This window comes from Pituophis catenifer, unplaced genomic scaffold, assembly GCF_029215685.1.
Source record: "Pituophis catenifer annectens isolate HBS135680 unplaced genomic scaffold, rPitCat1.0.hap2 SCAF_1, whole genome shotgun sequence".
Taxonomy (NCBI): domain Eukaryota; kingdom Metazoa; phylum Chordata; class Lepidosauria; order Squamata; family Colubridae; genus Pituophis; species Pituophis catenifer.
In genome coordinates this window covers 156627941-156641600 of record NW_027256881.1, presented here as the reverse complement: position 1 = coordinate 156641600, position 13660 = coordinate 156627941, and the positions used below count along the sequence as shown (strand labels likewise).

The 13660-nt window shown below is 37.2% G+C and overlaps 1 protein-coding gene across 2 annotated transcripts in view; it reads left to right on the top strand.

Moving 5' to 3' along the window:
* The first annotated feature begins 349 nt into the window (after positions 1–349).
* Positions 350–13660, top strand: part of UGP2 (UDP-glucose pyrophosphorylase 2) — a 35003-nt gene continuing 21692 nt past the window's right edge. Inside the window, exon 1 of one of the 2 annotated variants that reach the window (XM_070933084.1) lies at positions 350–406. Coding sequence is in view for 1 of the 2 variants with exons in the window: in XM_070933083.1 (XP_070789184.1) it covers positions 3462–3480 (19 nt within the window). In the remaining variant the exon portion in view is untranslated. Of the gene's footprint in view, positions 407–3129; positions 3481–13660 lie in introns of those variants that run through there. The other variant, XM_070933083.1, reaches the window with a different exon arrangement.

Sequence of the window (13660 nt, the reverse complement as noted above, 5' to 3'; positions counted from 1 at the left end):
AAACCAAAAGCCTGGGCCCAAAGCAACCAATTACCAGGCAGCCTTCCTCTGGCATCTTCCTGGCCGTGCGGTTTGCGGCTGCGCTTTTAAGGGCAAAACAACGACGCCTGTGTTTCATGCGGCACTTCCGTGTGAGTTTCCTCCGCCTTGACGCTGGCAGGTTAAAAGGGAGTCGTTTAACTTGCTGCAGCCGCCGCCGATCTTCCTGCTCCTCCTCCCTCCTCGAGGCCCACTGCTGGAGCCCTGACGTGAGTGGGAGGAGAGACCAGAGCAGGCTCTTGTGAAATACACCACTTTTTTTTCCTTTTTTTTAAAAAAAAAAAAAAAATCCCACCACTTACTGCCAGAATTGAGCTCCCAAACCCTTCCCCACTCCCCGGCCCAACCCCACCGCCCGAGGAAATAGGTGGGTAATCTCTGCTGGCTTGGAAAAGGAAGGGGGTGGGAGAATAGCTGCTCCTGCTCTACCGCCGCCCTCTTGCCTGGCTTTGTCTCCTAAAATAGGGATTGCCTCGAGGAGGCCTCTGCTTGGAGTTTTTTTTTTTTTTGCCGGGAACTGGGAATGGGGCGCGCGAAGACGCGCTCGCGGGCGCGCGCCAGTGTTTTGAAAGCAGCTGGTGCGGGGTGGTGATGGTGATGAAAGTGGAAAGCGGCCCGAGGGGGAAAATATGCTGCGGTGACATGATGTTAGTCACGTTCTTCTCTGAAACGCTGCTGTTCCGCTTTCTCCCATTCCGCGTGTTTTTCATTTACTGCTTTTGCTTTAATGAAGGTCGTATTTAGGTCCCGGCCTCTTGTTGCTTTTTCAACTTTCCCCGGCGCCGCACCCAACCTCCCTCCGGTTTCTTTCCCCATCCGGACCTTGCTAGTGCTTCCTGGGGAGAGGAAAATAGAAAATCGGAAATTCTACTGATAGAGGCATTGAGTATGCAAAAGTGCTAAAAAAAAAAAGAGAGAGAGAAAGCATATGCCCCCCCCCCAATTCCTTTCAGCTCATGGAAGGAGTAGCTGAAGCCCTACCTTTACAGGAATTGTCTCTTTCTCTTATTCTGAAAGCATTGCAACTCTAAAGGGACTTTGAGCCAAAGAAATAAGCAGGCCAGTTCTAATTGGTACCTGAACTGGAGACCTTCAGGAAATTAGGATTAGTCTTAGACTAATCTGAGTTGAGGTTACATTTTAGAAGATGCATTGGAAAACTACTGTTTTTGAAGACATTGGAAGTGGAATTTCACTTGAAGGGCCCCTTCTGCTCACTGCCATTGCTTTAGGAAGGTCCCTTTTGTTCTGGGAGCTGAAGAAGGCATAATAGTGTGCTTGCAAGGTAGATTGATCTATAAAGTTGCCAAATGTATTTTAGTCTAGCATGGTGTAGAAATGGAGCCAAGGTAGTTAGTTCATGGTTCTATATATCTCACAAACCCTGAGAACAGGGTTGAGTTTGCAGGGGTTAGTAGATCCTGCAAACTTAGTGTTACATGGATATCTCCTTCTGTTATAACAGAGAAAATGAAATGTTTATTATGCATTCATAAAAATTGTGAAAGAATAATTGCAGGAACATTAGACTGTTATTTCTGTGGGGTGAATCACACACACGTCAGTCTGGAGTCTGGTGGTGCCTACGTTGAAAAAATAAAATTATACTTTTATATCGTGGAAGCTAATAATTTACTTTTATCCCAGTAATCCACTTGTGTGTTGATTTTACACAACACACAAGTGGATAACTGTGTGTTGAGTCTTGAATTACTTCAGTCTGTTTTATAGATCCCACAGGAACTGTAGGCCATGGAGAAAATCAATATGCAGCTCCACAGATTTTCCCAAGTGATCCCTTATGATTTGCTCTCATTCCATTCCTGTAGAATTATCTTTCAAAATGCATCTTTTCTTCTGTCCCTCTAATTTTTACCTATTTACTTATTTTTCCAGAGCCCTTGATTTTTTGGGGGGGGATTTTTAAAAAAGTCCAAAAAAGAAAACTTATGCTGCAAAGCACTAATTATCAGCCCAGACAAAACCCATGTATTTGATTGGGGCTACAGTTCATTGTTTATAAGTATGTTATCTGCCCCCCCCCCAACCCCAGAGCTGAGTGGGAATAGAAGAAAACCATCCAGTAAATGCTTATGTTCTCTACAGCGGCTATTTTGTAATACTCTGTCATTTTGCAAGATCATCTATAAACATGTTCCCACAGTTCCAGTTATTGGTCATCATATTGAAAACATTTTAAGTTTTCTGATGTTATTTCTTGAAATAAAAAGGATTTGATAGTTTTTTAGACTAATATACAATACTGTGCATTTGTGGATCAATCAAATGAAAATACATTTGAGCCATAAAAGCTTATAAAAATAGGTATTCTGTAGAGTACCCCAGTTCTGTCTCCTAATAGTGACCATCTCATTGAAAACTTTGAAAGAAATCCTTAAGTACTGCAACAAAATAAATGCTTAAATGTTTTTACAAATTCAGATGATCTTACCTGAGTTTTGCACAGCACATTGTTAAACTTATCTATCAGAAATTACACCCACTAAATCCAAGGAAGCAATGATGAGGAATAGCATTGCAGTCCTAACGTGCAAAGCAGCTGAAGCGTGGCAGAAAAGAGAAGAACAAAACAAAAATGAAATGTAGAAATTGCCGGTATAGCTCACAGAGCAAATTCCAACATTTCTTTAAAGCTAAGAGCAAGAAAGAAGAAAAGGGGTTCAATTCTGACCCTCCCTCTCTCTCTCCCACTCTCTCTCCCTCTCCCTCTCCCACTCTCTCCCAGTTGGGGATGAGAACTGAAGTTGTAAAATCAAAAGAGCCTCTTCTCATATAGAAAGAGATGGCTTGAGGAAAGCAGCCAGGAGCTCTGGGAGAGGGAGAGAAAGCAGGACCAGTATTTACTGTAGGTGGTCCTAAGGAATCCTGCCTTTTAAAGGAAACCAGTCAATTCCCAGGAAAGGAGGAGCCGGGTGGAGGGAGGGAAATGGTGTGAGCCACTCTCATCTCTGCAGCAGCCAGGCGTTTCCGTGGTGGTGAAGGGGGAGGAGAAAAGGGTGGTGGTGAGGCACAGTTTTTGACCCTCCTCTTTCATTGATGAAATTTAAATCCTTAGGTTTTTACCTTGAAGACAGTTTCTCTGAGTCATTTATTTCTGAAGATAGGTATAGGCAGAGAGCAGGGAACAATCGGTGATAAAATCCTGATGAAAATCATTTTTTTACAGCGTGGGTGGCTAAAACGATTATGATTAGGACTTTTATTTTTTTCTAAAAGAGTATTCTGTTGACGGTATGTAAATTTTGAATAACAGTGAGGGAAGTATCTGCTACATCGGGGGAGAAGTCACTTAAAAGAAAGCTCTTATTTTTCTGAGCTTTTCTGGCATATTCTGAAGGAGGTAGTGTCTTAATTTTTCTATATTTATACAAGAAGAGTATTTATTTTCATAAAGATACAAAATGTCATCATTTGCAAAAGGTAAGTGTAAGCATGTTAAGTTTTGCAGTGCCAGAAGCTGTATGATGTTCGTGGCTGTGTGTGTGTGTGTGTGTGTGGTTTTTTTTTTTTTTAAAGAGCTGTGCTGTGGCTCACAGGCAGCTACTGAGGTAGGATGGTAATGATCAGAGGCTGTTTAAAAGGGGTATCAATTGGATTAAGTCAGCAATTCTCTTTTTGAGGGTTGCTTAGGTGATAGCAAAACACTGCCAGTCTCTATCATCTTGTGTGTGTGTGTGTGTGTGTGTGAGAGAGAGAGAGAGGAAGGAGAGAGAGAATGTGTGTGTATATGTGTGGGAAGGGGAATATGTGAGTAGGATTCCTTTTCTTTCTCCAAATGTTAAAAAAAAGAGACTAAAACTAGACTGAGGCAGTTGGAGCTGCTTGTCCTCAGTCTGGTAAATTAAAAAACTGTCTGTACTGAATAGTTTATCAGCTGGCCTTCCATTAACATTCTGGTGACATAAGTGGTTATTAAAGCTTCATTTCTCCTAGGTATTTTATGGCCGTGCATGTCTGTATACGTGGTTTGAAAACCCTGTATTGTGAAATTGCCCACAAGCAAACATTTTAGCTTGATGACTGATGCATTGCTGTGACAAGGAAATAATTGAATAGTGTGCTTGTTTCACGGAAATAATCTCATTTCTGTTTTATGCCACAAACTGAATATATGAAGCCTTCAGTATTAGGAAAGTGTATAGATTATTTCAAATAGGCAATACATAGAAAACCAGGTAGCAGTTCAGTTCTGAGTACTACTATCTATGCCAATGGAGTGTGAATATACCTGGTGGATTATAGATACAGAATAATCTTTCTAACGACTGAGTGAAAAGCTGACCACTACTGACATGACTGACTCTTAAAATAGACTCCTTGAAAGTGATCTAATGAACTCTACACAGCAAAACAAAAACAACCCCCACCAATAAATGTTATTTTAACATTTGTTGTTGCTATTTTTTAAGTCCAATACTGGAGGAGGCCATTTTGTATAAAAATGGATTTCATTATGTTTTCTAAATGTGTCTGTTTTATAATACAACATTCCTCACTTAAAAGATAGTCTTGGTTGTAGATGCTATTTTTATGTATCTCCTACATTCATAGATTATATTGTAAACAGAGATTAAGTATTAGTAATTGCTAATATAAGCTTAAACTTTCATGGTCAGAATGTAACAAAGCACTTTTCTGTACTATCTAGCATTTTTAATGGAAGGTCAGTAGATCTTACTTTTCTTTTTAATGCATTTAAATGTATGCAATATCTTACATGCTTTTTTTCATTTTGTTATTGCGAAATAAAATGGTGCTTTTTTTTTGCGCCCCCTCCCCCCCAATTTTGGCATACAATTTTAGGATGAATTGGGATCCTGGAAAGGGATTTAGCACACTACAGCTTTCTGTCCTTTTGCTAAGCTTTTCACATTATCAAAGATAAGCTTTGCCAGAAAATCACATTATCACTTAGCAGATCTAGGCCACTCTAATTAGGTTAAAACTAAAAAGTGTTGTCTATGCGAAATAATTTTATTTGTTTATATACACTGAATAAAAAGATAAATCTAAAATACTTAAAGCCAGTACATATGCTGGATGTTTCCCCAGATGAATGCATTTGCATAGGGTTGATGTTTAAATGTTTAGGTAGTGGGTCTGAAAGTCTATGATCCATGTATTTCTATTATTAACAGGAAAGTGGCAGAATTGAAGAGGTTGTGCTGCACAGAAATAATATTGAACATCTTTCAGCAATATATAATCCAGTCATAATTTCTTATAAATTTCTAAAGCAAATTATGTAGGTACATGGTCGATTTTCTAAATCCATATACTGTAGATTATAACTATATATTTAAAATGGATTAAATAAAGCTGTTTAAAATAGAATTAAATTAAATTAAAATGGAATGGAGTATATTGTTGACACCACCTACCTGTCCAAGAGTACTTGGATTCTGTCCTTCTAGAGCAATATTTCACATGCTGTCTAAGTAAAAACAAAAAGGGGAAAGGATAGTACTACCTACTTAATTATATGTAAAGTAGCTTACTGGATCCCAGTTTCAGATTCTGTACCATGAGATATACTGTAAATACAGAAATGATCCTTGTCATGTTCCTTATATCTCTTCTAGATACATACTTTTCTTTTCTCATCTTTGGGTATCCCTCTGTCCCAGATACATTCTGTACTTTTAATATGGCAAGATGTGTTCTTCTATCTTTCTTACTTAATACATTTGAATAAAATTTACAAGCAGTGATTCAGAATTTGATGTGACCAGATTTCAGCTCCCATCTGTCCCAATTAGCATGAATCATGGCAAAAGATTTTGATAATTGAAGCCCAGCATATATATTTAATCCAATTTTGGGTTATCTGTCCTTAGTCTGACCAAACAATTCTAGAGTGTAACTAGCTGTATGCTTTCCTTTCTCTAGCCTCACCATTGTTTTCCTTCTACACCCTCACACCACCCCACATCCACCCCCATTTCGTGTATTGTAATTCAATACCCTTTCTTAGAGATCCACTTAAAATCACCATAGAGTCAGAAATATCATCCTGTGCTGTGCTTTTTTAAAAAACAAGCTAGGACTATAAAGGCTGATTAGCATAGTACTGCAGTACTTGTAGTATTTTCATATATTGTACTTGTTTCATTTCCTTCTCTTACAGGTGTGCATGTAAACAAAATCTTGTCTCATGCAGCATTTATCAAAGTGCAGTTTTGTTTAGTGGGAAAACAAGGTTCAAAATAGACTTTGAGAAAGGCAGAGTTTTATAATAAATAGTTTCTTTGTTCACAATTTAGTTGTATTTGAAAGCAGTAGAAAGGAGTCATATTACTTTGTTTTAACTAAAAAGTCAAGGTAGCATAAGTCTCTCTTATCCAATTTGATACCGGTATTGTATGCCTCCTTTCACTAAGGGTAAAGAATGGCACTAAAAGCACGAAAATATCTTGAACGTTTGATTGGAGCCATACTGCTTTGCTATCCAGTTGTCTCCATTAGAAATACCTTCAGAATTTTAGTTGCAGTGGGGGCTGTGCCAATTCTTTCCTTTTGATCTGGAAATAGATAAAGCAGACTGAATGTGGGATCTCTAAAAGAGACAGAAATCTTTATCTTTCTGTGTTTCACAATTTTATTATTTATTTCAAAAATAGTTCTTCAATATGGTCCTTTTCCTTTTTGTTTTATTCTGAAGAGTTTGTTAACTAAATGTAGGACGGTTGGAAAGTTCTTACCTTGTTTGTTTGTACCTGAGCTCCACTGTCTGGGTGTATTTTTTTTAAAAAAAGCTATATTTTCTTGAGTACAATGTTAACTTTTGCAATAGCTGTGATGAAGCAAGTCTGTTCAATTTTTGTTCAGATTTGTTCAAACTTTTTTGCTTGCCTGCATCACTATATTTGCTAATCCTATCGGGCAATGAGGGCGTCATCGTTTTATTGCTACATTGGAAATGAGACATGCAGTTGACAAAAGCAGTAGGGAAGGCAAACAGTTGAAACAAACCATGTTCTAAGATCGTTTTATCAGGCGGTTGTAACTTCCAGGGTTATTTTTGTGAGACTGGGGCATAAATATGTTGTATAGCTACTAAGAAAGAAAGCTGGTTCTACTTACAATGAAATTAAAATACATTTCATTACCCAAAACAAAACTAAATGTATTCACTTGACATTTGCAGTTGAATTTAAATGTTTCTTCTCTAAATTGGGATAATATACTTTATAGGTGTTTCCCCTAACAATTTTCAAGTATGAATATAGCAAACCTGCTTTTAAACCTAATGAACATACCCTTTTTAAACCTAAGATATCAGCCTTTTGCAACCCAGAAGCAGGAAAGGGTATTCACCCCTCATCATGTCTAGCTATCTTGAGAGCCGGAAATCCAACAAATCTGGAAGGCATCATTTTAGGGAAGAAATCTCATCTTTATAATGAGGAGCATGATTCATTAGTATGTGACACATGCACTCAGTGCAGTTAAAATATTAAACAATTGTGCAATCTGCAAAATCTGATCATTCCAGCCCTGATATTTATTATTAAGTTTCAATAGTTGCAATTATGATTAGTTTTAATAACTGGTTTAAGTGGCAAAATGTTGTAGGTAGAGATCTTGCATTTATTATTCCTAGCTGATGTACTTTTAGTGTTAACTATGGCACATACAGAGTTACATATAGAGAACTAATAGAATGCCTTTTGTTTGTGAAGATTTACTTATTGAACGAAAGGGCTACTTTGATAACAAGGTGCTCTACCTCTATTGTTACATGAGTGGCACTTTTGTGAAAGGTACTTCTTGATCGGCTCTTTCTGTATTTTTTATTACTTTTCATCTGCTCTTGATGGTCCATCAAACCTCTGGAGCAGATTTCAAAGATTTCAAAGATAGTGTAAGAACTGAAGAAGCTTTTTGGATGAGAAGCAAAACATCTTCAAGGAAAAACAAAGTCCTGTTGTCTTTTGAAAAAGCCCCTTTGGGACAACCATGACTTGTATCTCCATACTCCGTAACTTCTTTCTCAGCAGACAAGAACCATTGACTATAAGACATGGTGTTGTTTATATTATAATTATCAATCAGTTTCCAAGAATGTTTAACTTGGATATGTGTTAGTTGAAGAAACTTAAGAATTCATAATTGTGTGAAGGAACAGAGGATTTTTAATATAGAACTTTAGGTACAGAACTTTTGAGATACTACTATTTTTTAGTCTTTCTAACAAAGCCACAACAGGTTGTTATTAGTACTATATTATAGAAGTCCGATCACTCCTTTTTAGCCTAATAAATTTTAGTGTCTTCAGATACAACTGTCAAATGTATTGGAGTATGATGAAATAAGCTGCAGGTCTTGAAATGTCTTAATTAATTTTATTGTCTTAATTAAATTTATTGGTCTGAAAAGGTGTCACCAGATTCCTAATTTTTGGATACTGTAGACTAACGTTTTTTTCCTACAGTGTTTAATATTAAGTATTTAGCTATAATATAACAGCCACTTCTTGCAACAAATTATTCTCACTTTGGTCAGATACAGTAGAAAATCACTGTTCTTAACATCTATTCAAAATCCATAGATTCATGTCTAGTTTTCTGTTACCCACATACCAAGTTTGAAGTTTGTTTGTAAATGGGAGTCCACTCATGTTACTTTGAATTTTTTTTTCTAATGTCAATTCTCTTCTTTCCTACCACCAGTAGTAGATTCAGTTTAAGATTACAAAACATGGTTATAATGCTGATTGTGTTAGGTGTATGCTTGGGTCTAAAACATAGTAAAAGAAATATAACAGAGTTAGACAATATGCAAACAAACTGGGAATTGATTATTGAGGGAAAAACTTCTATGTTTTTGTAGATTTTCACGGGTAGAGGTATGCACGTTTTGGTGTATTCGGGTCTTTTCCCGTGTAAGATTGAGAGTATCTTCATGACGTTTTGACAAGTTCCCACTCGTCATCTTCAGGCTGGTGTCTTCGGCTTTGTGCTTCTGCGAGGAAAGCGTACTAATGTACTAGAAAATTGTCTAGCTTGTCTTTTACATGGGGCCAGATGACAAACATATCATCTACATATCTGAGCCAATCATTTTGGTTTATAAGTAGTTTGTTCCATTGCCCTAATTTCTAATCCCTCCATGAACAGATTGGCAATAACTGGGGAGAGCGGTGATCCCATTGGTGCCCCTTGCGTTTGTTTGTATCTTTGTCCTTTATACATGAAATAGGTCTTAGATAGGCAATGCTCTGCCAATTCTATGATGTGGTTTGGTGGTTGATATTTCTTTTTGATCATTGCTAGAGCTTCTATAATGGGTACTTGGGTGAATAATGGACCACATCAAAGCTTACAAGTAGGTCACCCTGCTCTATGCGTTGGTTTCTCAGAATTTCTATGAGATGATATGCGTTCTGCACATAAGAAGCAATCGATTCCGCAAACGGTTGTAGTTGTTTGACTAAATATCTAGCCAAGTTTTGCATCGGCGAGCCTATGGAGCTAACTATGTCTGAGAGGTATGCCCTCTTTATGTATTTTTGGGAGGCCATATAGTTTTGGACATCTCGATGACTTCTCTCTAGGGATGATTTTTTGTTGAACTTTCTTTATCTATGGGGCTGGCCTTTATCTTGGTTTTGGTAGTTTTTTCCAAATATGTGGTTGGGTCAGTACTTAGGGGTTTATACGTAACGTCTTGGAGGAGCTCGAGCAACTTTTTATCGTAATCCACTATATTCATTATCACCGTAGCATTGCCTTTGTCTGCGGGCAATATGATTATGCTATCATCCTTTCTTAGTTCCTGCAATGCTCTGTATTCTTCTCTGGGCAGATTACTTTTAGGGGGTTTACTAGTGCAGATAATGTTAGTAACCTCATGTCTAATTTTATCAGCATCCTCAACGTTAAGTTTTGTCAAGCTGGCTTCCACTTCACATGTTATTGTTTCTATGGGAATTCTTTTGGGCGCTACTGCAAAATTAAAGCCCTTTGTTAAGACACTTGTTTCTGCTGTAGTCAGCTCTCTGTTAGAAACATTGTGAACTACCTGTTTCAAATGGTGCTGTACTACTTTAGGGGGTCTCCCTTGATTTTCTAAGTTTTCAAATTTCTTTTGCTATCTATTACTTTTGTAAAAGGTCTCAGTTTCAGCCCTCCAAATGGCCAGTAGTTTTATTTTGTCCCACAGAATAGGGTGAACTGTGTTATTTATTTTCAGATGCAGAGTTAGTAAATCCTTGTTTGTTTGATCTAATAAGAACCTTTTGTTATGGAGTTCATTTCTCAATAATGCCATTTCTGTTCTTCGTAAAATACGTTTGATAGAAGCAGACATAGGATGGAATTTAATTATAAAACATGTTGGTATAACTCCTCGGTCTCGACAACAATGTAGGAAACTTAGATCACATAATATTACAGCCCTTCTTACTTCAAACTTTTCATAGGTCCTAGTTTGAAGTAATAAGGGCTGTAATATTATGTGATCTAAGTTTCCTACGTCCAAAATTCTGAGAAACCAATGCATAGAGCAGGATGACCTACTTGTAGGCTATGATGTGGTCTCATTATTCACCCAAGTACCCGTTATAGAAGCTCTAGCAATGATCAAAAAGAAATATTAACCACCAAACCACATCATAGAATTGGCAGAGTATTGCCTATCTAAGACCTATTTCATGTATAAAGGACAAAGATACAAACAAACGCAAGGGGCACCAATGGGATCACCGCTCTCCCCAGTTATTGCCAATCTGTTCATGGAGGGATTAGAAATTAGGGCATTGGAACAAACTACTTATAAATCAAAATTATGGCTCAGATATGTAGATGATACGTTTGTCATCTGGCCCCATGGAAAAGACAAGCTAGACAATTTTCTAGTACACTTGAATAACATTCACCCGAAGATGCAGTTCACTATGGAAATGGAGATTGAAAATCAACTCTTATTCTTAGATGTATTAATATACAAGAAAACTGATGGCACTCTAGGACATAGTGTCTACCAAAAGAAGACACACACAAATCAATACCTAAACGCACACTCACACCATCATCCTTCGCAAAATAAATTCAGTGGCAAAAACCTTAATTACTAGAACTAAACGTCTAGCAGATGAGGCACATGTACAAACAGAGCTTCAGACTCTCACAGAGGTATTAATGGCAAATGGGTTCAACGAAAATAAAATTAAAAGTATAATCCGGCAAGGGACATTAGGACAGAGCGAAACCCAAGAAGAAGAACAGAATATGGGAAAAGCCATCCTGCCCTATATAAAAGGGACCACCGATAAAATTAGTAAGATATTACAGAAACACAAAATAAAAACAGTGTTCCGCAGAGATAGAAAAATATCGATGATGTTAAGAAACCCCAAGGATAAAATTGAACTGGAAAATCAAGGGGTATACGAAGTGCCATGTGCCTCCTGTCAGTCATCTTACATTGGACAGACGAATAGACGAATAGATGTGCGTTTAGAAGAACACAAAAACGCATTGAAAAAAGAAAAGCGAACTTCTTCCTTGGTACAACACATGAAGGCCACGATACATAATATCGACTTCAGCAATACTAGAACAGTGGTGAAAGAGGAACATCTTAATAAGAGAATAATTAGGGAGGCTATCAAAATTGAAAAGAGGCCGCAGAATATGAATAGACAAGATGACGCTTCTAGATTATCAAGCATTTGGAGACCTACACTGAGGGAAACTCAAGTTTTAACATCAGAGGATAGGCAGAGATTCCAACAGGCAACCAGTGGTGGTGTAACGCCTGCCAGAGTCCTTCCCTCTTTGCAGATGATAGCTAGCAATAGGGAGAGAGAGAGAACCGAGGCAGAAGATAGGCTGAGATCTCAACAAGCAATCCGCAGTGTTATGATGCCTACCAGAATCTTTCCTTCTCTGCAATTGACAGTTAGTAATAGGGAACCAGAGAAATCTGGGCCTTTAACACGCAGTCAGGTTGCAGCTAGGATAATGAAGCAGGAGAAAAAACTGCTGCCCTCCAATCAGGACACAGAGTCGCAGGCTAACCAGCATACGTCAACAGCAGCGAACATAGAAAAGCGACAACTCCGATCTCGCAGCATACCCACAGCTTCCAACTGAAAGTAGGGGCCTGATGATGACAAGTTAGAGAGCTTGTCGAAACGTTGCCAAAAAGAAAACTTTTAAAGTGTTGGTTAGGATTTTAGACAAGGGTTACAAAGTGTTTTGTTGGGATTTTGGAGGATCTTTTTTTTTTAAATTTTATTAACATAAACAAACATAAAACACAAATACATGTAAACACTTATACATTAACAAAGAGTCAATCGACTAACTTCTAGAAAACCTTCGCATCGGTGATTAATGTCCATTTAACCAATTTTCCTTAATCATACTATTTACAAATTCACTTGCTTATACCTTAATATATTCATTGAAGTTCAGCAGTATCTTTCTACAAACATATTAACCATTTATTTATACAATCCTACGGCTCATCTCATGTATCTATTTCTACAATTCTTGAGTTATGTTCTCCTAATGTCCTATGTTGTTGGCCCTATCCTTCTTTCTAACCATGTGTACCATTTTTGCCAAACTAAATAAAAGTCAGTGTTCTCTTTATCTTGGAGCTCTTTTGTGAGCCTATCCATCTCTGCGCATTCATTTATTTTTGTTATTATTTTTTCTTCTGTTGGTATTATCTCGGATTTCCAATTCTGAGCGTACACTATACGTGCCGCTGTCAATATGTGGATGGTACGCGCAACTCCTCTGGGATTTTGGAGGATCTTAAGCTGGGATTTTAGTCAGGATTTTAAGCATTTCAACTAACAGACTTTTAATGATGCGGGAAAACACCCGAGATTTTAATTTTTTATATACACACACCGCGAAAACTTGAGAAGACATACATACATACATACATACATACATACATACATACATACATACATATATATATATATATATATATAGAGAGAGAGAGAGAGAGAGAGAGAGTATCCTGCAAGAGAGAACTAAATATTTTAATAGGAAAATGGCTAGTACGAGCTGTATGACAGAATTGAAATAGGAAAATATTATATGTGTTCTAATATAAGGAACCTTGTTAAGCAAGTTAAAACTATTTACAAATAACTTAAAAATGCTTTAGGCCATTATCGCAAAACCTGGAAATGCTTTTATACTTAACTGGAATAGTCTTTAAAAAATAGTCTTAAGAAAAGCAGAACTTGTGTATAGAAAAATCAGTTCTCTGTGAATAATAATGTACTGAACTTCTCTGAGTTTCTTTTTAGTACAAATAATGTTGGGTGAGTTAAAATGACATCTATATCCAACACTATTTTATAGAGTTTTAATGCAAAAATAACCATGTTTTTTCTGATGCTATCAATGATTTAAATGATTTTAAAGTAATCTGCTGATTCAGTCTGATTCAATCTGTTATAAAAAAAACTAGAAAAGCAAAATATAGTGCTTCATTAAAAAAAATAAGCATAGGAAGAAAGAAAAAGTAATATGTACATTGAGAACTTCCCAGATTTGGAAAAATAAGTAATGTTATTATACAGTCCTGAAAAATGTGTATTCTTGAACCAATAGCAACGGTTTGGGAC